This window comes from Tiliqua scincoides, chromosome 14 (genome assembly GCF_035046505.1).
Source record: "Tiliqua scincoides isolate rTilSci1 chromosome 14, rTilSci1.hap2, whole genome shotgun sequence".
Classification (NCBI taxonomy): Eukaryota; Metazoa; Chordata; class Lepidosauria; order Squamata; family Scincidae; genus Tiliqua; species Tiliqua scincoides.
Genome location: NC_089834.1, coordinates 15,014,984 through 15,038,199, shown reverse-complemented (window position 1 = coordinate 15,038,199; position 23,216 = coordinate 15,014,984). Strand labels below are relative to the sequence as shown.

Below are 23,216 nucleotides of genomic sequence, written 5' to 3'. Positions count from 1 at the left end.
AGGGGGCTAATTCCTTGGGAGTCACGGCCAATCTTTGTGGGCAATATTGACCTAGATGGACCAAGGGGTGGACTCAGTCACGGGACACCTTCTATATCAGGGTTACTCCAGAACATCGGCCCCTCACGTTCAGATCTGCATTCAGGTTCCTGAGAAAGTTCTGCGTTGTTGCCGTTTTCGAAGTCCCAGATTCTCCAACCAGGACAACAGGGCGTTTGATTTTCACCATCTGGCCCAGCAGCCAAGTCGTGCGGGTTGTGTCCACGGTCGGAACTAAAAGGGGAACACAAATGTTCATTTGCAATGCAACACAGAGAGAGGGAGGGAGGGAGGGAGAGAGAAGTTGCCAATAATGAGGGTTTTGCAGGGGTACAAAATGCATGGATCAGAGTTCAACAAAGGACGTGGAGACCAGATCTAAAACTGAACAGCTGTGGTTATTTTCACCCAGGCCACACCAAATCATCTCACCCTGCCCTGACCCAGAAGTCACCTGCCCACCTGGTAGCCTGGAGACCCACAAAACCAGATTGCAGACACGTCATTCCAGAAAGTGGGTATATACAGGAGAGACTTGCAAATCTTTGTGGATTAATCAGTTCATTACTCCCACCAAATTATGCCAGCTTCATTCATACTCACCCAGAATGTCGATAAATCTGACTTCGGGGGAGTGGATATATTCTGGGACCAATTTGCTCCAAGGAACCCACTTTCTAATCTTCTTTCGGAAGTGGAAATCATACAGGGTTGGAAGCTGTCCTGAAATATAAAGGCAAAGGATGCCTTCTATGAGAAATGGAACGTCTAATAGAGGACAACGTGAAGCATGACGTTCCGTGTATTCCCCGATTCACTGCCTAAAAGTACCTTGAGACTCCAGGAAAATAGCAGATACTATCAACCGGACCACATCATTTATGGTACGTGTCCTCTATATTAGTTTGCCCTTCATGTTCTCAAGAGGACTATTGTAAGGCAGCTAGCCGCTTCCTTGCTCAAGTCAGAATGCATCTGTATTCAGACTGCATCCATCTTTTCTTCTGAGAGGAGATATAACCCAAGAGATTGTCCACAGCAGCAGGGAGGCAAGAGCAGAAGCCAGCATCTCCAATTAAAACAAAAATGGAGTCCATAGTGGCTAATGGCAAAGGACCTCTGAGAAGATAGCACGGGGCTACAAGGATGATATAGGGAGATCTTCAATGGGATCGCCCAACATTTTTCTTTACTTCAAAGCTATTGCAACGGGTTTCTCATCTGAAGGAAGAGCCCTCGGAAGGCCCAGTCACGGGTTTCCAGCAATCCTGCCTGACTTGGCCTTCAAACAGCCCATCAGGGAGCGCTTGGGCCGAACAGCAAAAGGTGACGGAACCTCAGGAGTTCCATTCCAGGACCAGCAGACTGTCCGCATTCACTACCTGGCAGCTCTCCCGGCTTCGCGAGAGTCAGCTCGTCGTTCACGGTCGACATGGAGGAGAGGCGCTTGATGAAGTCGTCAAACTTGGCCCTTCCGTCTTCCAGGAGGCAGGCACCCAGGGAGGAGTACAGGGCTTCCAGGAAGAAGCACTCCAGCACGTCCGGGTCGTCCACTTCCTGGTCCAAGAGGGAATCCAGCATCATCGTCAGCTGCGTCACCTGGGAAGAAAGCACGCAAGGCAGCCGTGACCGTCTCCGTGGAAACACTTTGGGGGGTGGGGTGAGTGGGGTTTTCTCCACACATGCTGCTGTAAAAGGGGTTAAAAAGCAGGCTGTAAGCAGCACTGGAGCGGTGCTAGCAGCAGAGGTCAGTCAGGTCAGTTTCTGAAGGCGGGTCTATAAGGGCCCAACCAGCTGACCCCTGAAGCCCCCCCACTAGCAGACAGTGGCCATGTGAGTCACGTGCCGCCTTCTCCTGCCCTCCTCATCTGCATGTGGGCCTTGCCAACTGGAAGCCCCTTTACAGTGGAAGGAGAGAAAGACTGTGTGTGCTTATGGCACTGATTTTCAGCGCATATATCCTGCCCTCTTATGTATCCAACAACACTGCAAACTGCAGACCCCATCCTGCAGGATACATTCTGAAGTCTCTTCCCAACTCTCATGCCCATCTCTGTTACAACTTCCTGAATCCCTCTCTGGCCCTAGAAATTCTGACTTCTTTCTTTCATCCCGCGAAATATTCCTCTCCGCGCACCTGAACTCTGGAAAGTCTTCTGATCTGCTCAGTGTCTGAGGTTCCTCCTCTACTGATGCTTTACTCCATTGTCGGGGCCCCTCCCAGATGCCCTGACCCCCGACTTACCCAGGAGCAGGCACCCCATGCCCAGGGTGGGGAGGCTTCACTGTCCTCGAAGGGGGCAAAGCAGGTTGGCTCACCCCAACCAGCCAGAGGGGGCTGGCAGGGCCAACAAGGAACACTACAGGAAACAAGCCGGGAACAGGAAAGGCCCTTTCTGCCCCACCTGGAGGAAGGGGAGGGCCAAAGGGGGCAGGCTTGCTCCATAAAACAGGGAGGCCAGGGATGAGAGGCAGGCAGTGTGAAGCAGGGAGCTGTGAGGTCAACGGCTCCTGCTCCTAGGCCAGGTTTGGCAGCTCTGCTAGGGAGGAGGACAAGGGTGCTGGAACCCCCTCCCCCTCCAGCCAATCTGAGGCCTTCCTGGGGAGGAACAAGCCTGCTCCAGGCCCCTCCAGGGGAAGGCCCCTCCATCCATCAACAAAAACGCGTTCCTTACCATATTTAGATCGGTCTGTGGGACAATGGTCTTGAGCTTCCGCCCCTGCCGCCCGTCGACAATTCCTTCCACGATCATGTCAATCAGGTAGGGGACGTACTTGTCAAAGAGACGGTGCAGCAGCTGCTGCTCTGGCTGAGAAACAAAAGAAAAGTTATTTACCTGCCCCTCTGATTTTGAGACAAGGACCTGGTGGCAGGCCTAGCCTAGGAAGAACTTCTGTCCAATACAGGAAGCAATCCCTTGTCCAAGATGTTGACACCACAATATTTTCCACACATTGTCTAAAAAACAAAGGATGCTTTTTTAAATTCACAATTGTTTGTTATTCACGTTTGAGTTTATACAGATTTAATGCCCCTGATCAAGTAAGATTTCTTTGAATAGATGACTCTAGCAGCTATTGTCAGAGGGTAAATCCTGCTTGGCTTGGGAATCTCCCCTGGTCCTTCCCTACCCCAAGGGTGATGTGACAGCTATGAGGCATCATTCATACGGGGCATCATCCATCACGTGAATCCCCCCACTGACCAAGAGGAATCAACTGCAAGAGGGTAACAAGAAACCTCCTTGTACAAAGGAAAAACCCTGAGCTGGAATGCTAATGCAGAGGTCGGACGACTTGGCGTGAACTTGGCAAATATCTCTGCTGCCTTCCACCCACAGCTCACAAAGAAATCAGATGGCCCAGACAGACCCCAAACCGAACCACCTGAGCAGGTTTCAGTCAGACTTCTCCAAGACAGTCTAGGCAGCTGACCTTGCTGGGCCTTTGCTGGGTCCACTTGTCCCAATAAGGTCTGTATTTCAAATTCTTGGGGTCCACAAAGACCATCCCACAGCGCGATACGGTTGCAGGAGAGGCGTACTGCAAATCTCCCACCTGGAAAGGAAAACCGGCACCTTGAAAAGAAATTCTGGGCAACCCATTAGGACTTCTAGGAGCTGGTGCCCATTTCAACAGAGACCTTGTGGACTGGGAAGAGACAGGATTGGAACCGGGAAAGGCATCTTCCACTGAAAGGGTCCATTTATAAACTCATGTGCAAGGCCCCGCCTCCCCGGCAAATGGGAAGAGGAACCAATGACAACATGTCTATTAAAGGCCAAAGGAGACAACGTTTCGAGGGCCTGTTGCATTCAGCAAAATTCCTGGTCCTCGCTTTGTTTCAATATTTGCCATGGGACGTCCTTACCTCAAACAAGAGAGCGCAATGAGCCTGAAGCCTGATCCGCTCCCCGTTTGCCAGTGTCAACAGCTTGTTATCATCCATCACGGAATTCATGTTTTCTACCCAGAGAGCATCTACATCTCCGTCAAATAAAATATATCTGTGGCACAGAGAAGAGAGCAGAGGTCTTCGTAAGTTGCTCCGCCCCCAGGTAGGGCTGCTGCAAGAGGAGTGCATGCCTCCCCCCCCCCACACTGTCTGGGTCCTTCTTGGATTGGCCTTCATCCTGCAAGGAGCTGCCAGCCTTGTGCCCCGACAGCTTAGGGAACACTGGAAGAACCGGAAGTGAATCGCCAGTTGCTGCTCCCCGACCAAGGCTGCAACGGGACAGCTGGAACCCCCAAAATGGTGGGCGAGTCTGGAAGTGGGCAGTCTTACACAGGTGATTCAGGATCCAGAAGCGGATCTCAAGTCTACCTTGAGTAGGTGTCACCACCACCATTTTGTTTTGAAGCTCACGCATGCCAGAAGAGAAGCCAGGCTCAACCTTCTGACTGTCCTAGCCAAACCCAATGTCTCCCACCCATCTGCCTGCTTTCCCCTGCTATGGTACTCTCTGCCTTCTTCACCCTCTTTCCCTCCTGCACTTTTCACACTGAGAGCACCCTGTTGTCACGCTGCTCTCTGCCCCCCCCCCTCTAGTTAGCCTGGGAGGAACGAAGAGACAGAACAACACAGTGGTAGCACATACCGATCGGTTTCCACTGGGTGGGAGAAGAAGAGGAACCATGGCAACTGACTCACCCATCACTCTTGCCCGCCAAGCTCCCCAAGATGGGTCTCATGATGCAGGCTGGGATTCAAGGAGAGCTCGAACACCTCCAGAGAACAGATGCTCTGACTCATCCGCAAAGCTATTTCAGTGTGATTTGTTTTGAAACAAGGGAAGCTTGCAGGGAACAAGCAAAAAAAAGTGACTTGGGAAAAAAAAAATTAAAGCTATTGGGGACCTGCCAATTTTTAAGAACTGACCTCCTTTCTTTTTTATCAGTGGGTTTGTTGATTTCTCTGAAGATGTTGGACAAGACTCCATCGGTCCAGTCTCTGGTGGTGGGGTCCAGAATACCATACAGCTCAATGACGCTCATGGCTTTGGGGTTCAGCGTGTAAAGCTTGGTTAGCAATCCCAGCCTGATTGGACACGGAAGAGGCAGTTAGGAGGAGCAAAAGAAAACAGAATGTGTTTTAGTGGAAGTCACCGAGGCAGCTCTGGGACTCGAGCAACAGAGACCAGATACCTTATTCTTTGCAAGTGGGGCAAGCTGCTGGCCTAGCCATGGCTGCTCCATAGCGCCATCTTGATAGTGGCCAGGAGGAGTATTGCAACTTGTCAGCCCAGCTGGATCTTGGGAGTTAACAGGGAGTCTGCTGGACTTAAGTCACTGCTGCCTCAGTCTAGTCTAGTCAAAGTCAGTCTAGTCTTGACCTCTAGTCAAAGGTGGCATTGCCAGCAAGGTGAAGAAATTACATAGGAGTCTGTAGGTGGTAGTTCATACCACCTACAGGCTCCTATGTAATTTCTTCACCTTGCCGGCAATGCCACCTTTCAGAACTTGATCACCTATCCATGTTGGACTGCCAGATATTTCTTCTGGAACTTGACCCATACCTGGCCTGATCTGTGCTACTCGCCCCCAATAACCATTCCCCTCACGGCCAGCAACTTGACCGTTTAGGAGTCTGTATAAAGCATCCCGTACAAAGCCAACCTTGCCCAGTTAAATATGAGGAAGGAAACAGGACAGTGCCATCTCATCACCCCGATCTTTTGGAGGTGTTTCCACATACCAGATAATGTCAGGGTATTCCAGGTATGCCCAACTGCCTGCATTCATGATTGATACTCACCTTGTCTGAGCCTGGCACAAGGTGTTGATGACCACGGACTTGCCACCTCCTGTTGGCCCGACGACCATGGTAGTGTGGCGGGTCAGCATCGTTTCGTACATCTGGACAACTTTATCGACCTGGCATGGAATGTAAGAGACTAGCTGAGCATGCAGTTCCCCACAGGGGCCAGCTCTTTGCCACTGGGAACCCCACGCAGGCAAGGCACAAAGGAACCAGCCCTTGTCTGCTATTGCCCACTAGCAACCGGAACTCTAAGACATACTGCATCTAGACCTGGAGGCTCCATATGGCCATCACATAATCATTGATAAGCCCATTGCCCTCCATGTATGCATCTAATCCTGCTTTTTGGGGGGGAAGTGGGGCAGGAGGGCAGTGCCAGGATCAGGCTGTTGGAGGTCCTGCGGTAAGCCTGGCACAGTCCTCCCCAGCTTACTGGTGCTGAGTGATGAGCAGCAGTAGCAGGTGGCAACTTCCCCTACCATCCTCCTCAGTGAATGGGGGTGCAATCTGCAGCAGCTGATTGGTACTGGGGGAGGACAGTGGTTCAGCCTGGCTGGGTGGGCCCTCCGATAGGGTTCAGTGATTGGGAGACTCTCTGGATTGGAACCAGCATGCAGGAAAGGGGAGGTGTTATCAAGTATATCTAGAAAAATGAGACCATTGTGATCAAGGAAACCCAGCGTGTCTTTACTAAGCTTGTGGTTGGTCTGTGGAACTCCTTGCCATGGGATGTGGGGATGGCGTCTGGCCTGGTCGCCTTTAAAAGGGGATTGGACAAGTTTCTGGAGGAGAAATCCATTACAGGGTACTAGCCATGATGTGTATGCGCAACCTCCTGATTTTAGAAATGGGCTATGTCAGAATGCCAGATGCAAGGGAGGGCACCAGGATGAGGTCTCTTGTTACCTGGTGTGCTCCCTGGGGCATTTGGTGGGCCATTGTGAGATTCAGGAAGCTGGACTAGATGGGCCTCTGGCCTGATCCAGTGGGGCTGTTCTTATGTTCTTAACTACAATTCCCAGAATGCCTTGCAGGTCTCTTGTGATCTGGTGTGCTCCTTGCGGCGTTTGGTGGGCCGCTGTGAGATACAGGAAGCTGGGCGAGATGGGCCTATGGCCTGATCCAGTGGGGCTGTTCTTATGTTCTTAACTACAATTCCCAGAATGCCTTGCAGGTCTCTTGTGATCTGATGTGCTCCTTGTGGCGTTTGGTGGGCCGCTGTGAGATACAGGAAGCTGGGCGAGATGGGCCTATGGCCTGATCCAGTGGGGCTGTTCTTATGTTCTTAACTACAATTCCCAGAATGCCTTGCAGGTCTCTTGTGATCTGGTGTGCTCCCTGGGGCATTTGGTGGGCCGCTGTGAGATACAGGAAGCTGGACTAGATGGGCCGATGGCCTGATCCAGTGGGGCTGTTCTTATGTTCTTAACTACAATTCCCAGGAAGCCTTGCAGGTCTCGTTATCTGGTGTGCTCCCTGGGGCGTTTGGTGGGCCGCTGTGAGATGCAGGAAGCTGTACTAGATGGGCCTATGGCCTGATCCAGTGGGGCTGTTCTTATGTTCTTATGTACCCCCTTGCTCAGACACCCAGGAGATCTAGCCACACTTTCGCAATGCTTCCCAACTTGACTTTCTTTCAAGACCTGGATTGGTAGGACGATGTAGCCTGCTTCCTCCAGTGCCTGCTCCACAGCATCGTTAAACCTGGGGTAGCGCACACGAGGGCAGTCTAATCCAGGGAACAGGTCAGAGATCAGGCCGAGGAAAAGAGGGACGTCTTCAAACACAAACTTGGGTAGGTTCATGTCTCGTAGAGCTCTCATGAGGACAACATCCTAGAGTTTGGGGTTTAAAGCAAAATAAAAATCAGAGTTCCAAGCAAGCAGGCCGTCCTCCGCTGTGGGAGAATCACCACTTTCACCCCTTCTGGGGTGCCAGGATAATGGATCGGGACCGATTCACCTCATAAAGATCCGGGGACCCCCTCTTCAGCTCTCCGGCCATCACCAGCACCGACTTCAGAGCCCGAAGCCCAAAATCATAGTGGTGCTGCTTAGAAAGCTGTTCTCTAGCCAGCTTGTAGAGTACCGTCATCTTTTTGGCCAGGGTCTGGTGGACAAAATGGAGCATGAAAAGCATTTTTAAACAGGTCCTGGCAAACCTAAGTTAGAGCCGTTTGCACCTGGGATCGATTCACACGTGCCCACGGTCAGGGCTGCGCAGCAAGCAAGGTTCTCCTTGTGCATCACAGATGAACACCACAGAAAGAACTTGCTTGCGAACCGGCCCTGCGAGGTGGCATTTACCTACCTTTGCCAGGAGAAACCCCTCGGAAAACAGCATGATCTCACAGATTTGCTGGAGATCTGGCACAATCACAACCACCGGCCTGAACAGAGCCTTCACTGATTCGGGGAGCTCGGTACGGCCTGCGTAGCCAGGGTTCATGGTGATAAAAATGCCCATTCGAGGATCCAGGGAAATCTCTTGCCCTTCAAACTGAAAGGGAAAGCTGGGTCAGCATCTCAGCACACCTGACCTGCTTCCCCTCTGCCACACACGATATCACCCGTTTCCTTTCCTGTTTACCTGAAATGTTTTCAGTTGGTTCATCAGAGCATTTCGAATCGTCTGGATCTGGGAGGAGATGACTGAAAGCACCGAAGCGTCAATCCGATTAAATTCATCGAAGCAGCCCCAAGCGCCGCACTGAGCCAGGCCAGAGAAAATTTTACCAACTGCCTAACAAGTAGGAGAGAGTACAAGGCATCAAGCAGCACTTCTGCCACACCATTCTTGTTATAGGGGTCTGGTTGCTTGCCAGGGCAAAGTAAACAGCAGCTTGAGGTGGACTTCCCTACCTTGAAATCCATGCCTTCTCCGCAATTGGTGACGACACAAAGCAAACCCAGGGCTTTGGCAAGGTCTTTGGTCGTTTCGGTCTTCCCAGTTCCTGCTGGGCCGGCAGGGGCTCCACCCAGATACATGGACAGGGCCTTTGGGGGCAAAGAACCAGAAAAGCAACACTCAGAAGATGATCTACTGTGTTCTGTCTCCCAGTCAACTCTGATCAAAGAAGCGGGGTGGGTTGGTGAAATGACACGAGGCCGGGTTACTGGAGGTCAATGTAGGTTGTGAGCGTCTGCACCAAAAGCAGAACTCCCTCCTTGAAACTGCCTTCAGTTCTCTGACAATTCCATGGCCTGACTTCAGCCCTAACACTTCCCAATTCTCCCTCCTCATTGAGGGTTGAACATGCACACCAGCTCTGCTCAGAATGATATTCTTCATTCATATCTAAGAACGGGAAGCCTGCATCAACGACGCTTCTGTCCCAGGACGAACAGATCCTTTGTTCCTTGCTGAGGCTGATGGGAGAAAGAGCAGATCATTCATTTAATTGATATCACTCCTGTCACTCCTCAGCAGGCCAGGCTCCCCAAAACAGGCAGAAGTCAAGGTCTGGAGCAACAAACCAAGATCAGAAGGACCCGGAGCAGGTGTCAAAACTAGGCAGGCGTCAAGTTCCAGCAATCAAAGAAAGGAGGTAGGGGTCTCAGCCAGCATTCTGAGAGCACCACCACCAAGCTGCTCGGATAGAGAAGTGAGCTCTGAGGCCAAGATTTTATACAGCAGTCAGCTGACCTAGGCAGGCTGGTACGACAGCCTAGATGGGGCTCTCAAAGCCCAAAGCTCAGTCCCCTGATCTTACAACAGAGCTGTGGAGGCAGGGATACACCAGCCCCTGACTGCTGGGGAGCCACAGCTCAAGACCCCCACCCCAGCATCTTACAATGACAAGCTTTCGCTCCGTCTTGTCAAGGACCCGCAGCAAACTGAAAAGCCCATTTCACTGCTCTACCTGGGTGAGTGTGAGATATATACGATCTGTGAGCGGCGTGATGACAAGCCGCCCATTCAGACCCATGTACTCGTAGCCATAGGAAAAAGTGCCGGTGCACTGACGCACGTTGAGTTCATCTGGCTCTCGGTCCCAATAAAAACGCAGCTGGCTTTCCCATTCAAACTCACGAGCGTCCATGATGCTAAAAAGAAAAGGGGGAGGAAGTTCCAGTAGGGCAGGAGGTCTGGTCTAGAGGGTAGAGCCTCCATTTGCCTGAAGATTAACATCCACAAGGTCGCCAGTTCGAGGCCACCGGCACCGTGCGACCTGGAAGCAGCTGGCAAGCTGCAGCTGAGCTATTTCCATCTGCTCGGAGCGTGGGAGGATGGAGGCCAGAATGTTAAACCAGATCGGAGTGTAACACCTTGAATGTAGTGGTTCTTGAAAGAAAGAACCTTCTTTCAATTTGTCAAAATCCCTGCGTGGATTTAATAAGCCTGCTTGTGTAAACCGCCTTGAATAAAGTCTTGAATAAAGACCAAGAAAGGCGGTATATAAATACTGTATATTATTATATATTATTATTCCAGTAGCTCTCAGAAACAGGCTTCTTCCTCTGCAGCCCGAATTATGCCTTCAAAGCAGGTAAACGTCAGTGAGCTCTGTGACATCAGAGCAAGTCACCAATGGCGTTGAGGGAGGTTGGATAAGCAGAGAACACAAGGGGCAGAGGAAGCCAAAAGTAAAGAGGGAAGCAAGGAGGCAAGAGCCTGATTACGGATTTAATTACTATTAAAATTAAAAAAAATTAGAGACCCAGGAACCAGAGCCGGATTCCAGATTCTTTGCTTTCCCCACAACACATAATCTAGGGAATTCGTGCCACAAGCTACAGTTATAGCTTAGAGGGCCAATCTGTGGAGGATCAGAGGTCTTTCAATGGCTGTCAAGTCGTAATGGCTGAATAAACCTTCACATTCTGGGGCAACAATAGGAGAGGGCTGGGGCCTTCAATCCTTGTTTGGGGGCTTCCCAGAGACACCTTGTGGGCTGCTGTGCAGAGGAGGAAGCTCAGTGAGGTGGACCTTTGGGTGCCACCCAGCAGAGCTCTTCCCACAATAGCCCAGCCGAGTCTGCCCAACACAGAGCAACAACAGTCATTGATGCTTCTGGTGCGGAGAGTTACCTGTCTCTCACAAAGTTGTCCACTATGTCCCTGGCGTGGACATCAATGATGAGAACCGTGTTGTACTTTTTCCTGTCGTTTTTGCTCAGCGGCCTGGTGATCCGGGTGACCAGCGAGTCGATCTGCTGGTGCATCTTCTTGGCATAGTTTTTCATGGCCTGTTTTTCCCCCTTCTTCACTTTGTGGAAGACGTCTTCCACCTCCCAGGTCCACCACACCTGGTTGGCGGCCAGCACCATCATGCCTTGGTACATCAACATCCAGTCAACCCTAGGAGGGAAAAAAAGGATCTGACCAATGGGCAACTAGTAGGAGTCTGAAAAAACTAAATCTCAGTGCCCTTTGTTTATTCCAGCATTTGAGCATACAGCTGTGTAGGGCAGAAGGTTAGGTGGAAAGCAAGGGAAGAGATGTCTCGCTTTCTTGAGAGCTTCTGGGGAAAAGAGTTAGATCCCAGTTTGGGTCAGGTTTCAGGCTCAAATCCTGGCATCTCCAGATAGGGCTGGGAAAGATCCTTGCCTGATGCTCTGGAGAGAGATAGCCACTCTAGAGTACCCGTTCCTGGGTCAGATGAAAAGGTGAGCCTTCTCTGATCATTGATTTGTGCTTGGGATTTTGGAAGAGGGGGGGATACTGGGTTCGTTGTCATAAGAACATAAGAACAGCCCCACTGGATCAAGCCATAGGCCCATCTAGTCCAGCTTCCTGTATCTCACAGCGGCCCACCAAATGCCCAAGGGAGCACAACTGATAACAAGAGACCTGCAAGGCTTCCTGGGAATTGTAGTTTAAGAACATAAGAACAGCCCCACTGGATCAGGCCATAGGCCCATCTAGTCCAGCTTCCTGTATCTCACAGTGGCCCACCAAATGCCCCAGGTTGCACACCAGATAACAAGACCTGCAAGGCCTCCTGGGAATTGTAGTTTAAGAACATAAGAACCGCCTCACTGGATCAGGTCATAGGCCCATCTAGTCCAGCTTCCTGTATCTCACAGCGGCCCACCAAATGCCCCAAGGAGCACACCAGATAACAAGAGATCTCGTCCTGGTGCCCTCCCTTGCATCTGACATAGTGCATTTCTAAAATCAGGAGATTGCACATACACATCATGGCTTGTACCCCGTAATGGATTTTTCCTCCAGAAACTTGTCCAATCCCCTTTTAAAGGCGTCCAGGCCAGACGCCATCACCACATCCTGTGGCAAGGAGTTCCACAGACCGACCACACGCTGAGTAAAGAAATATTTTCTCTTGTCTGTTCTGACTCTCCCAACACTCAAAAGTGGGAAGAGTTTTTTGGGCCACACGATTCAGGGTTGTATATCAGGTCGCCCAGACGGATTGGCCCTTGTGATTGTCCCTGTCTGCAGAGCAGACGTGAGGCAAACCATCACAAACTCAAGAGCTGGCATGGGCAGCTCCTTAGGCGACGCTCAGCTCAACCCAATGGCGCCGCGTTCGATCACCTCACCTGCTTCGGTCCTCACAGTAACGATAGATGGCTTCTTTAGTAACGAGCCGGTTGGTCCTCCTCATCTCAGCAAGCACGGCGGTCATCCAGTTCTCCACTCTGCCTTCGGCTGGGATGGCCTTACGGAACTCCATCACTTCGCCCTCGGCAGAAATCATGGCAGTGGCTATCTTCAGGCCGCTGTCGTCGTCGACAAACTTCAGGGACGCTATGTTGTCGTACATCTGAAACACGTTGGGGGAGGTACGTCTGGTACCGCTCAGATAGCAGAACAGGTTTTGAGACCCCGGGGTAATCCACCTGTGCCTCTGAACACACAAATGGGCCTCCTCTCTCAAGGAAGGGATGTAAGCCACCTGTAGAGAGAGCGCACGCAGCGGCAGAAAGAGACAGAGTGGACAACTTGGAGGGATCCAGCACCACCCACCTTGATCATGTGCTCCTGAACACACAGTGGGTCACTGCTTCCAAGTATGCTAAGCAGCTCGTCGTCCGAGATGAAGAAGAACCTGGGGAAAGCATTCCGCTTGGAATCCAGGTAATCGTTCAAGCTTTTCTGGCACTTCTCTAGACCGTCGCTTATGTTCTGCAGGTCCGAAAGCCGGTTTGGAGCTTCACAGCACTTCCTTATCAAGGGCTCCTTGACCGTTTCCGCCATGATCTGGGTAAAAAAGGAATCAAACGTCAAGTAACGTCATGAATTGTCCATTCAATCTCCTGCAAGGGCCCAAATGTCCCCAGAGAAAGATCAAACCTCTGCGAGCGTCAACCATTTGCAAAGATTCAGAGAGCCGCGCAAGCAGGCGATTGGGTCGCAGATGGCACGTCAACCTGGTTCCACTTGCAAACACTCAAGCAGGAGAGCTCAATATATTCCAGTGCCCTGGCTGCTGAACACGTGCAATGTATCTAGCAGGGACTGGATGGGTAAACACTGGGAGCTGGGCAGTACATCGAAAGGCACTCATCAACCACATGAAAGCAAGCGGTCATGGCGAATCCGAGAGCTTGCACTGTTTAAGCATCTAACCTCCTAAAAGCAAAATATTAAAACCACCTCGTGGCAAACGCTTTGCATTTATTTTTGTTCGGTTTCACGGTTACCTTTGGGGCAACGTAACCTCTGATGAAAGACACTTTCAATGACTGATTTACTATGCAGTGGTTACAACTTCAACCAAAAACCAATTCACAGGTTGACTACTTGCCCTTTTAAATATCCGATCGATGTTATCAAACTTTTTGGCTTCGTCCGGCAGCTGAGATCTTATGTCTCCACCAATGAAGATGCTTTCCAGGTACATCCATTTCCGCTGGACTATCATCCAGATCTAAGAAAGCCAAACAGAATGGGAAAAACCGCCGCGAGACAAAACTGCTCATTCAAGGGACAACCTGTGTTCCCCCAGCCCCCGCGCCTGGGGCTGCCCCCCTACCTCGATCACTTCGCCAATCAAGGAGAGGGTCTTCTCCCAGTTGTGGACGGTCGCCAGAAAAGGCCCCACAAATCTGCTGCCTGAGATGCTCTGGAGATTGACAGCGTTGTCATCTAGGATCTGGACTATGTCGTCCACAGCGCCCAGGATGAAGCCCCGCTCCTGCGTGCCTTTGAAGTACCTCTGCACAGTGAACTTCATGTGCTCCCAGGTCTCCACTATCTCCTTCACACCCTGGGGGGGGGGGTGGACACACAAAAGGGCCAAAAGATGCTTCAGGGCTTTGCGGCATTTATCACCACACGTCCCAGCTTCAAAGAAATCTGTCGTCCTCCCCAGAGGCTAGGAGAGGGAAAATCTACCTTCTCAATACTGAGCTCCTTGACAGCAGAACCAACAATTTCATTGATCACATCAGTGTATTTGTGCAGCTCCATGGCAAACATGTTCTCCAGGGTGAAGGTTTCCGTGGTCATTTCAAAATGAATGCCCGTTCGGTCCATCAGTTCTTTCCAATGCCTGCAAGAAGTGTGGACAGATCAACAACCAGGCGATTGGTTCAGGGCTTGCTGCTTTAGGTCCGAAACCCACATTTGCTGAGGCAATGCGCAGAGGGGTGCAGGTAGAGGACAAGAGCTGCTCAATTCCTTCCACACCCAGCAATTCTCCCAGCTGCTTTTCCTCCTTAGAGTTTCTCCATCCTCCACCCCCAGGCAGGGTTGCCACGAAAGGGACATGCTCTGCTGCTGTCTGCGTCAATTGCGGCCCCAGGAAAAGAGGGGCAGAAACGGGGGTGTTGCTGGCCAAGCAACTGAGACTCCTATCAGTGCTGCCAGGGGAGGGACGGCTGCCCCAGGGGTGACCAATATTGGGGCATCATGAGAGGTTGCCCCTGGACCCGGAGAAGGTTATGGCCAGGCTCCTCCTGTCTCCCAGTCTGTCAAGGGGTCCAGTAGCCTCAAAGCTAGGCAGGGAGGGGTAAGCAGGGATGGGGTTTCCATCACCCTAGGGCCCTCTGCTCTGCCAGTAGCCTTGTTCAGGTTCACTGGTTGGCCAGCATCCTGTCTGCTAGCCAACCTCCTCCAGACTACCTTCAACACCGGCAAGCCTGGGGTTATATGAAGCACCCCTGCCCCTTTGCTTCACCCTTTCCTCCTGGCTGGGCTGCAGATGCCTGGCCGTACAGCTTCCCAGGCCTGCGAGCACTCGCCACTTCTGTCTGTCCAGTGCCTGGAGATGGGAGCTCTACTCCCCTTGTCCCAGATGTCAGACGACTGGCCTCCTCCCTCGATCTCAGGGGGTCACCCAAGGTACTGACTGTCCAGGGGAACCCTACTCTTCCCAGAACCAAACGAAATCAAACCTCTCTCGCAAGGCCTCGTTTTTCAAATCCAGCAGCAAAGGAATGGAGTCCTTGAAGGCCTTCATCTTCATTTCCAGGTGGTATGCAACTGGCAGGTTGCGGACCTGCCTGGGCAGCTTGCGAAGGGCTTTCAGGAGCCCCTCAATACCTTCCTGCAGCACCTGCACATTGAGGTTCACCCACAAGGTCTGAGACCATTCCTCTTTGGCAGCCTGGAACCAGGAAACAGCTTGTAAGGGACAGCCCCTTTGCACAGAAAGACAAACAGCTAAAATAAAAGGGATCAAGAACTCTAGGCTCAGACAAGACAGAAGTTCTATGGCATTTGATAACCGCTTATTCAGGTGAACAATTGGCCTTTTCAGCCACACTAGACGCTGTTCCAGAACCACCTTTCAGAGTGCGATACCACAGTCTTTCGAGACTGAAGGTTGCCAACCAGGTGAACAAAAACATTAAAGGTGATCGAGCTATAATACGAGCTCGTATTTATGTATTTAAAAGAGCCGATATCCCAAACCTTCCCCCCTCATCAGGGCAATGCTCAAGGCGGCTTACAGCAAAAGTAAAATACATTAAAACTAAACTAAAAACTAGATTTAAAAAAAGAGTTACGTAACATGCAAACTATCACCCCCCCCCCCCAAATTAAGTTGGTACCGACTAAAAAGTCAGTACTCTCCCTCATCAGTCCAGAAGACACACCTATTTTTAGAGTGTTATTATGTAGAGCAGTTAGTATGGGCAGAACCCAATCCAATTGCCTTTGACCTTCCCAACCCAATGGACTGTGTCCCAACCCCTCTGTACTCCTGGGTGGGCCAAGGAAGGTTGTTCTCTGCAGCATGGCGCAAGTTCTGAATCCTCAGAGATGGGGATCAGAGAGGAGCACATGGTTGCCATGCAAAAGGTCCCAGGTTCTATCCTAGCATCTGCAAAGAGTTCTGGGAAAGTACTTACCCTCTGCAACTTATAAATTTCATAGATCTGCCTCAGGCCCTTCATCTCATTCTGGATTTTCATGAGATCTGGGTACATGGTGATTGGAAGGTCAAACAGCTTCTCAGCATTTGCCAGCTCTTGCCGATTCTTCTCGTGTTTCTCCAGTTCTTTCTCAAAAACCACCATCAGGTCTAATCCTACGGGTGGCAATAAAGAATGTTCAACGCCGAGTGAACTTGGAATAAAGCTGGTATATAGCAAGATCGGTTATTCAACAGAAAGCTCCTGCTATGAAACCTTGGAAAGGACTAAGACTTGCCCACTGACCCAAAGAAGAGGCTCCATTCCAAGGTTGTATGATCTACGTCACGGGTGACAAACATAAGGCCCGTGGGCTCAGAAAGATGACCAGATTGTGGGAGGCAACAGGCGATAAACATCCAGTCCCCAATCTGGAGGAGCATGTCCACTTGATACAGATGTCTGTATTCTTCCCTGGACATGAGTCCTTGCTACTGCAACATTTTCCATTGCCTCCTCAAAGTGACCACTAAAATGAATACCAGCCTTACCTTTATCAAGATTCTCGCCGACAGAACCTGGCCCTTGGGTCGTAAATCTACGGTAAAAATCTTCAATTTCTTTACTGTAGTTTCCAATTTGTTCCCTTGTGATCTGAAGGAAACACCATCCAAATCAGCTTGGCTCATCCTCGCCCAAGTCCCATCCCAGATGAATTCTTCCCCCGTGGAAGCTGACAGTACCTCAGTAAATGTCTTTTTGATACTTCCAAGGCTGCGGTCAACAGTTGATGCGTCAGCAAAAAGGGCCTCCCACTTCTCCTTTATTTTATATACCATTTCCTGTTCTTCTTCTGTGGTCTAAAATGGAATTGGGATAACCTTCCATAACAGCTTGACATACTGGGGGCTTCAGATCTCAAGCCTAAGCCTGCAGGAGTGTGTTACGGCACCTTCCCTCCAATGGCTGCTAGTTTACATACAAAACCCTGCTAACTGCTAACATGCATTAACTGCATCATCTAGTTTGGTTCTGTGATCCACCCACCTGCCAAGCAGTCCCCAGTGAGCAAATCACTATGCTGTGGGGCCAGGACAAAGAATGGAGACATCCAACCCACAATATGTTATGTGTAGTGCCTGTCATCTCAGCCTACAGCATCAGTGCCTGGTTCTTGGACAAAGCTCTGTCCTGGACTGCACGTCACGGCACTGTGGTGAGAAGGCAGGCACATACAAGCTGCCCCCACACCGGTAGGGTACTGTTTTATAAGCACTGACAGGGCAACACATATGTCAACACATGGAGATCCCCTTCAAAAATAACCCCAGAATTGCCAGATTCTGAACTAGGATCAAGCCCACTACTGACCCACATCTGCACTTCTGATGAATCCTTGCAGTCGTAAGCCCACAACTGCCTTGCGAACAGCGCCAGAACACTACAATAAGGTCCCCAGAGAGGGGATATCACAAGGTTCTGTTGCACCTTTTAAAACACTAAAGTTTGGGTCCAACATGGAGTTCGCTTACAGGAATGTTGTACATGGAAAGGGTTCGGTATCGCTCCTGAATATCCAAGTACTTGAGTTCCACTGCAAGGGACATAGCTCTGATCTCTGCAATGGTGCCCAGGACATATTTCAGATCCTCCAGGGTGTTGGGAGTCGTCTTGAGGTTCTGTGACAGTCTCTGGGAAGGAAGATTCATTTTAAAGAAACATCCGTTTCAATGGATGAAGCTGGCAACACTTTCAATCCTATTAAAAATCAGTGTTTGGAGCTCACAGTTCAGTTCCCTACAACAGTGGAAAGGTTTGGTTGGCAACCTTCAGTCTGGAAAGACTATGGTATAAGCCTACAGCACCCGGGATTCCCAGGTGGTCTCCCATCCAAGTACTAACCAGGCCTGACCCTGCTTAGCTTCCAAGATCAGGCATGTGCAGGTAAAGCCAGCTTAGTGGAAAGGAAGTGGCTTTGAATAGACAACTTGGCACCAGCCCAAGAACCTTCCTACCTCAATTTCTTCCTGGAGGCTATAAAGTGCTTCTTTGGCCGATTCGCTGAGCAACCTCCCCAGCGAAGCCACCCAGCTTTTGGCGTTTTCCTGCACCGTGACGGCGAGAGGCCCAAGCTGCAGCCGGATGCACTGCTCGTCTTTGACCAGGGGCTGCTGCATCACCTCCTGGGAGATCCTGACGTAGAACTGCAGCTTCTCGTCAAAGACGCAGCAAGGCGGCTTCTTGGCAGCAAACTTCTCCATGACGATGGCCTTGTCCAGCTTCCAGAGAGGCCGGTACCTCTTCCAGCGGTTGAGGTACTTGGTGAGGGAGCCCAGGACTTTGTGCATGTTCTGAGTGATGAGGATGGCCTGTTCGATGATTTGCGGGTTCTGGGAGATGTCGTTGTAAAAGCTAAAGATAATGGGCTCATCATCACCAATGTGCTGAGGTGGGCAGTCAATGCAGGTGCCATGCATCCAGCGGACAAACAGCTACAATGGAGAGCGGAGACAAAGGAGGAGGAAGCAGGTTTTTCCAGCTAGACGTTACCTTTTCTGAGCCGTGGTCAAACACTATTTTTAAAAGCAAGCAGCTGGAATACGTCAGCATACGGCCCATTTGCGACCCTCCTGGGCCTCTCCCGAACAGGGAGTCAGGACTGCCCCCTTATTTATTTAAGGTCAAGTGTGCAGATGGAGCCCATCCCCTGTTCTCTGTTGAGTAGAGCTGCTAATTCAGGACCATAATAATGCACTGCTTCACATTCTTCCTGATCTTCATAGAAAACAGGGCACTGAAACACGAGAGCCCAGAACCCTCACCTTCGTGACCTCCACGCAATCCCGGATGCACTGCACGCACATCTTTTCAATTTCGCCAGTGTTGGGCTGCAGGATGATCTCGGGAGCCGATAAAATGGTTTCGGCTTGGAACAGCGGAACGTTCCCCGTCACTGCCGCGTTGAAGGACTGCAGATTCCTGCAGGGAGGGAAAAGGCAGTGGAGTCCGTGCCCCGAAGCCAGAGCCAAACCAGAAGATGGAAGGACAGAGGGAAGCGGTTCAAGAAGGCTTACTTGAGAACCAGGTTGGTCAGGCTCTGATAAATTTTACTTTCCCAACAGCTGTAATAAGGAACCAGCCTTGTAGCCCTGCCGGTGTTTGTGTTCATGACGAGGCCTTCCATTTTGGTGAGCAGGGGGCCGATGGAGACGTACTTGCGGACGAGGTGCTCCAGGTCCTTGGATCTCTCGTGCTTAATGTACTCAAAGTATTCTTTCGCCCCTGTCAAGGCAGCAAAAGTGAGACATCCCTCGTGGCAGCTGCTGAGTCACTAACAAATATACAGTGGGCCTTTCCTATCCGCGGGGGATCCATTCCAAGACCCTCTGTGGATACCAAATTCCGTGGATAATGAAATCTTTGGGGGGGAGCACCCAGCACCATAATTACTTACCTGGGGCTGTGCCTGGCCCTCCAGAGCTCATGCACAGCCTCTCAATCCCCTCAGCACAAACCTCCCAGATATGACCGGAAGCCACTTCCAGTCCCATCCGAGAGATCCTTTGAGCTCAACATCCACAGCCCATGGATAAGGGGGGCCCTGCTGTATACAGAATAATTATATGGTGGAAAGGACTCTCAGTGTGGATCTGTAAGGTGCACCTTCAAAATCACAGTTAACATGACAGCAGAACCAGGGGACATCCGCTAAAATTGAGTGTCAGGAGAGTTAGAACAGACCAAAGGAAATATTTCTTTACCCGGTATGTAATTAGTCTGTGGGACTCCTTGCCACATGATGTGGCGATGGCATCTGGCCTAGATACCTTTTCAGAGAGCAGGGAAAGGCAAAACCAGACCTACCAGGAAGAGAATTGGGGCCTTTGGTCGGTGGATTTTTAAACAGATTGGTCGTCTCGAGCACTGCAAGCCTATTGGACATGTCTTCCGCATTCTTGTGAATCTGATGAACAAGCGATTCAAACTTCACAATGGCGTGGGTGCACCGGATGATGTAGTCGCCAATACCTTTGAAATGAACGGAACCCGCGTCACTATTTCTTGCCGGCCCTGCTCTGCACCAGAACTAGGTGGATTCCAGTCTTTATTTCATTTAAAATACTTATATCCCACCTTTCCGCCATCAAGGCAGTCCATTTTTCTCCTCTGTGCTATGTATCAAATGAAGGTCTGTATAGGTCATCACATTCAACATAAATAAATAAAAAAACCTCCCCCCACCCTCCCGAAAGAAACAAACCCAGAGTGAGTAATTCTGGGAGGAGAAAAAGCATCTGCACTGGAAATGCAGAGTTACAAGGAACCTTTCGGAACAAAACGACAACAAAATGCCACAGGGCGACTAGCCAGGAACGAAGGCATTCCTCTCTTATGGGGTGGGTTAGTAAAAGAAAATGACAAAGTCCTGGCAAGCTTCAGCTGAAACATACTGTGCTATAGCTGTGTAAGTTCCTCTGTGTGTGTCCCCCCCCCAAGCAGGGTTGCTGCAAGAAGAGTGTGCATCACCAGTGTCTGGGTCCATCTTGGCCCCAAGGGAAGCAAGGGAAGGAAAAGAGGGTTTCTGACCAAGCACCTGGGACTCCCACCCAGGCCTCAGAATTCATTCTTCCACCTGTCTCCCAGCTGCCTCCCTGGGCTTGCCCAAGCTCCAGCCCAGTAGATATCAAGTTGTCCAAAACAGCCTGTCCAGAGCCCTCTCATCACCAGCCCTGAGCCCTCCCCTTCCTAGGCTCTCTCTCCCCCAACCCACTCTGGTTTTACCAGGCCCAGCCCTGTGGTTAAAAGACCAGTACTGCCCCAGGATGGAGAAGCCTTCAGGTCAGCGGAGGGTGGGAGAACTGGATGTGCACCCATCTGTTAGAAGGGGCAGCTGGAGCCCCCAAAGCACTAGGGCAAATCTTGCGATATAAGGTGCGTTACCTGTGGGGCAGGGCGAGTCAGAAGCAGACAAGCTGTTTTACAACATAAGGTACGTTACCTAAGGAGTTCCAGTTGAGCCTCTTGTAACCAGACCTGAAAACCCGCCATAGTTCTTGTATGTGGTCATCTAGAAGCTGCGTCTCGGCCTCGTTCAGTCCTCTTATTAATTTGTGATAATGGTCCAACATGTGTTTTATGCCATCGGTATATCTAATGAAAGCAAAAGGCACAACAAAACCGCTAAGAACCATTCTGTTCAGATACGGTCTCCGTCACAAGATCCATGTCAATATCGTTTCTGCCTAGTTAGTGGGGTGGTAGGTTTGGCCTTCCAAAGGCTGTTTTCTCAGAGGTTAGTGAAGCTTCTAACTATTGGGTCTCAGGACCTGATACTGGTAGGGTTCCTTCCTTGTCAGTGAGAACTAATATCTAAAAGAGCATCCTTGAAGCACTCCATCAGGCAGCAAGAACTTCTGTGGATGTCGGCCAGCACAAGCCTATGCGTATCTACTCAGATGTAAATTCCACTGCGTTCGGAAGGGCTTACTGTGTGGTAGATGTGCACAGGATTGCAGGCCTTCCAATGGATAGACAACATGTATACACCCACATACCAAATTCTGGGCTATCGTAGAGCTAAGAATGGCTGTTATTAGACCTTCAAGGATTGGCAATGAGGGTACAGAATGATGGGATGGCCCACACCGCTCTCATTCCTCCACTAATGGAAAACTGATAGTATCCTGCTTGCTGTTCATTCCGACACGAGCAGGCTGACATGAGATTCCTGACCTGAGCAATTTGTCCTCCTGCAGTGCCACATTCCGTGCTATTTCAGGCACTGGAAACCCCAGGTGTTCCATGTACTTTGTTTCATTGATGGCCTCCCGGAGCTTGGGAGAGAAATTGACGGTGAAACTGGAGTTTTTCTCTCTGGTGTCCACATCCTCACGTGGGCTCTACCTCCCAGGAAATCAGCCACAAGAGAAACAGAAAAGTCAAAACACAGACAGGTTACTCTTAGCGGGACATAAGCAGGGATGAAACTTAAAACCTCTCCCCAACGACAAACCAAAAGGCTAGCAGGAAGTGTGCTTTATAAAGTACCTGCTCCGCGGTCTCTGGGTTTGCTTGAATAATAGCCCCCGAAGGGTGAACTTTAGCAAGGAGGGTCTTTTTCAACAGAATCGGAAGGGTGTCCTCTGTGTTTTCTCTCCACTGGTCGTACTTCATGTCTTCATACTCTTTCATTCTCTTTGCAATTTCCAGATATTTCTGTTTCACCTGAAATGCAAGAGTCTGAGCTGAAGTCCTCTACCCTTCAAAAGAAGGAGCTGATGGCTGTGACCAGCCTCAGATATTATATAATAGACAGCCCAGTCCTAAGCTGCATCCAATACAACTTAGGAGGCAGCTGGAGGTCTCTTTGGGGCGAGGGGATATATTTCCCCTCACCCCATGTAAAACTGCAGCCACCCCACTGAGCTTCTCAAATCCGTGCCAGTTATATCGCTGGAGCAAATCTGGGAAGCCCGATGCAACACCGGGTGGGCTCTGAGAGGGGTTAGAATAAGGCCTGCGCCACTGCCAATCCTTCCCACATTCCACCCTCCCCCCGCCCCAAAAATCCCTCCATGCCTCCAAACCATCCTCTTGCCACCTTCCCCATACTGCCACACCACAAGCAACCTTATCTGCCCCAGCCAGCGCTGGGTTGGGACATGGCACATCTGTGCCAGCGCTACCAGCTCCCAAGCAGCCACAAACAATGCGTCGCGGTACATTTGTGGCACTCTGAGCTGGCACACGACACCTCAGCTTACGCACCAGCTCGTTATGATCTTAAGATTGTAACGGAACTCCACCTCTTTGCCACGCTCACTGGCCAGCAGCTCCTCCACTTCTTGGAAGCGCACAATGGTGTGCTTGATGCGGTAAAAGAGAGACCGTGCCCAGTAAATGGCTCCTGCCATTGGAGGGTGGTTCTTGCAGAGCGGCGGGTTGCTGAGGTTACTGAGAAAGATGTTGTTGACTATATCCAGCTGCGAACAAAAAAGGAAGGTGAGACCGGGCTGTCTTCCTAGAAGTATAACTTTGCTCTGCCACTATCAACACCTTAAGAAGGCGTGTCATTTCTTGACCCTTTCCAGACACTTCCTCTGTAATATATCTGGTCTGCCAGGGACCATTCAATGGCCATTTGGAGCT

The 23,216-nt window shown here is 50.7% G+C and overlaps 1 protein-coding gene across 1 annotated transcript in view; it reads right to left on the bottom strand.

Annotated features, from left to right (window-relative positions):
* Positions 1 to 91: 91 nt before the first annotated feature.
* Positions 92 to 23,216, bottom strand: part of DNAH10 (dynein axonemal heavy chain 10) — a 38,758-nt gene continuing 15,633 nt past the window's right edge. Inside the window, exons 13-45 of the mRNA XM_066610001.1 lie at positions 22,874 to 23,050; positions 22,116 to 22,292; positions 21,801 to 21,967; positions 21,067 to 21,218; positions 19,932 to 20,096; positions 19,142 to 19,349; positions 18,890 to 19,046; positions 18,083 to 18,559; positions 17,600 to 17,758; positions 16,811 to 16,927; positions 16,619 to 16,721; positions 16,065 to 16,243; positions 15,105 to 15,316; positions 14,104 to 14,260; positions 13,742 to 13,975; positions 13,514 to 13,636; positions 12,733 to 12,966; positions 12,306 to 12,529; positions 10,831 to 11,100; positions 9,663 to 9,846; positions 8,662 to 8,796; positions 8,390 to 8,542; positions 8,111 to 8,299; positions 7,763 to 7,909; positions 7,444 to 7,635; positions 5,795 to 5,913; positions 4,919 to 5,077; positions 3,911 to 4,046; positions 3,475 to 3,597; positions 2,715 to 2,849; positions 1,422 to 1,638; positions 643 to 762; positions 92 to 273 (exon numbers count right to left, since the gene is read on the bottom strand). Of these exons, the coding sequence (XP_066466098.1) occupies positions 92 to 273; positions 643 to 762; positions 1,422 to 1,638; positions 2,715 to 2,849; positions 3,475 to 3,597; positions 3,911 to 4,046; positions 4,919 to 5,077; positions 5,795 to 5,913; positions 7,444 to 7,635; positions 7,763 to 7,909; positions 8,111 to 8,299; positions 8,390 to 8,542; positions 8,662 to 8,796; positions 9,663 to 9,846; positions 10,831 to 11,100; positions 12,306 to 12,529; positions 12,733 to 12,966; positions 13,514 to 13,636; positions 13,742 to 13,975; positions 14,104 to 14,260; positions 15,105 to 15,316; positions 16,065 to 16,243; positions 16,619 to 16,721; positions 16,811 to 16,927; positions 17,600 to 17,758; positions 18,083 to 18,559; positions 18,890 to 19,046; positions 19,142 to 19,349; positions 19,932 to 20,096; positions 21,067 to 21,218; positions 21,801 to 21,967; positions 22,116 to 22,292; positions 22,874 to 23,050 (5,883 nt within the window). The remainder of the gene's footprint in view (positions 274 to 642; positions 763 to 1,421; positions 1,639 to 2,714; positions 2,850 to 3,474; positions 3,598 to 3,910; positions 4,047 to 4,918; positions 5,078 to 5,794; positions 5,914 to 7,443; positions 7,636 to 7,762; positions 7,910 to 8,110; positions 8,300 to 8,389; positions 8,543 to 8,661; positions 8,797 to 9,662; positions 9,847 to 10,830; positions 11,101 to 12,305; positions 12,530 to 12,732; positions 12,967 to 13,513; positions 13,637 to 13,741; positions 13,976 to 14,103; positions 14,261 to 15,104; positions 15,317 to 16,064; positions 16,244 to 16,618; positions 16,722 to 16,810; positions 16,928 to 17,599; positions 17,759 to 18,082; positions 18,560 to 18,889; positions 19,047 to 19,141; positions 19,350 to 19,931; positions 20,097 to 21,066; positions 21,219 to 21,800; positions 21,968 to 22,115; positions 22,293 to 22,873; positions 23,051 to 23,216) is intronic.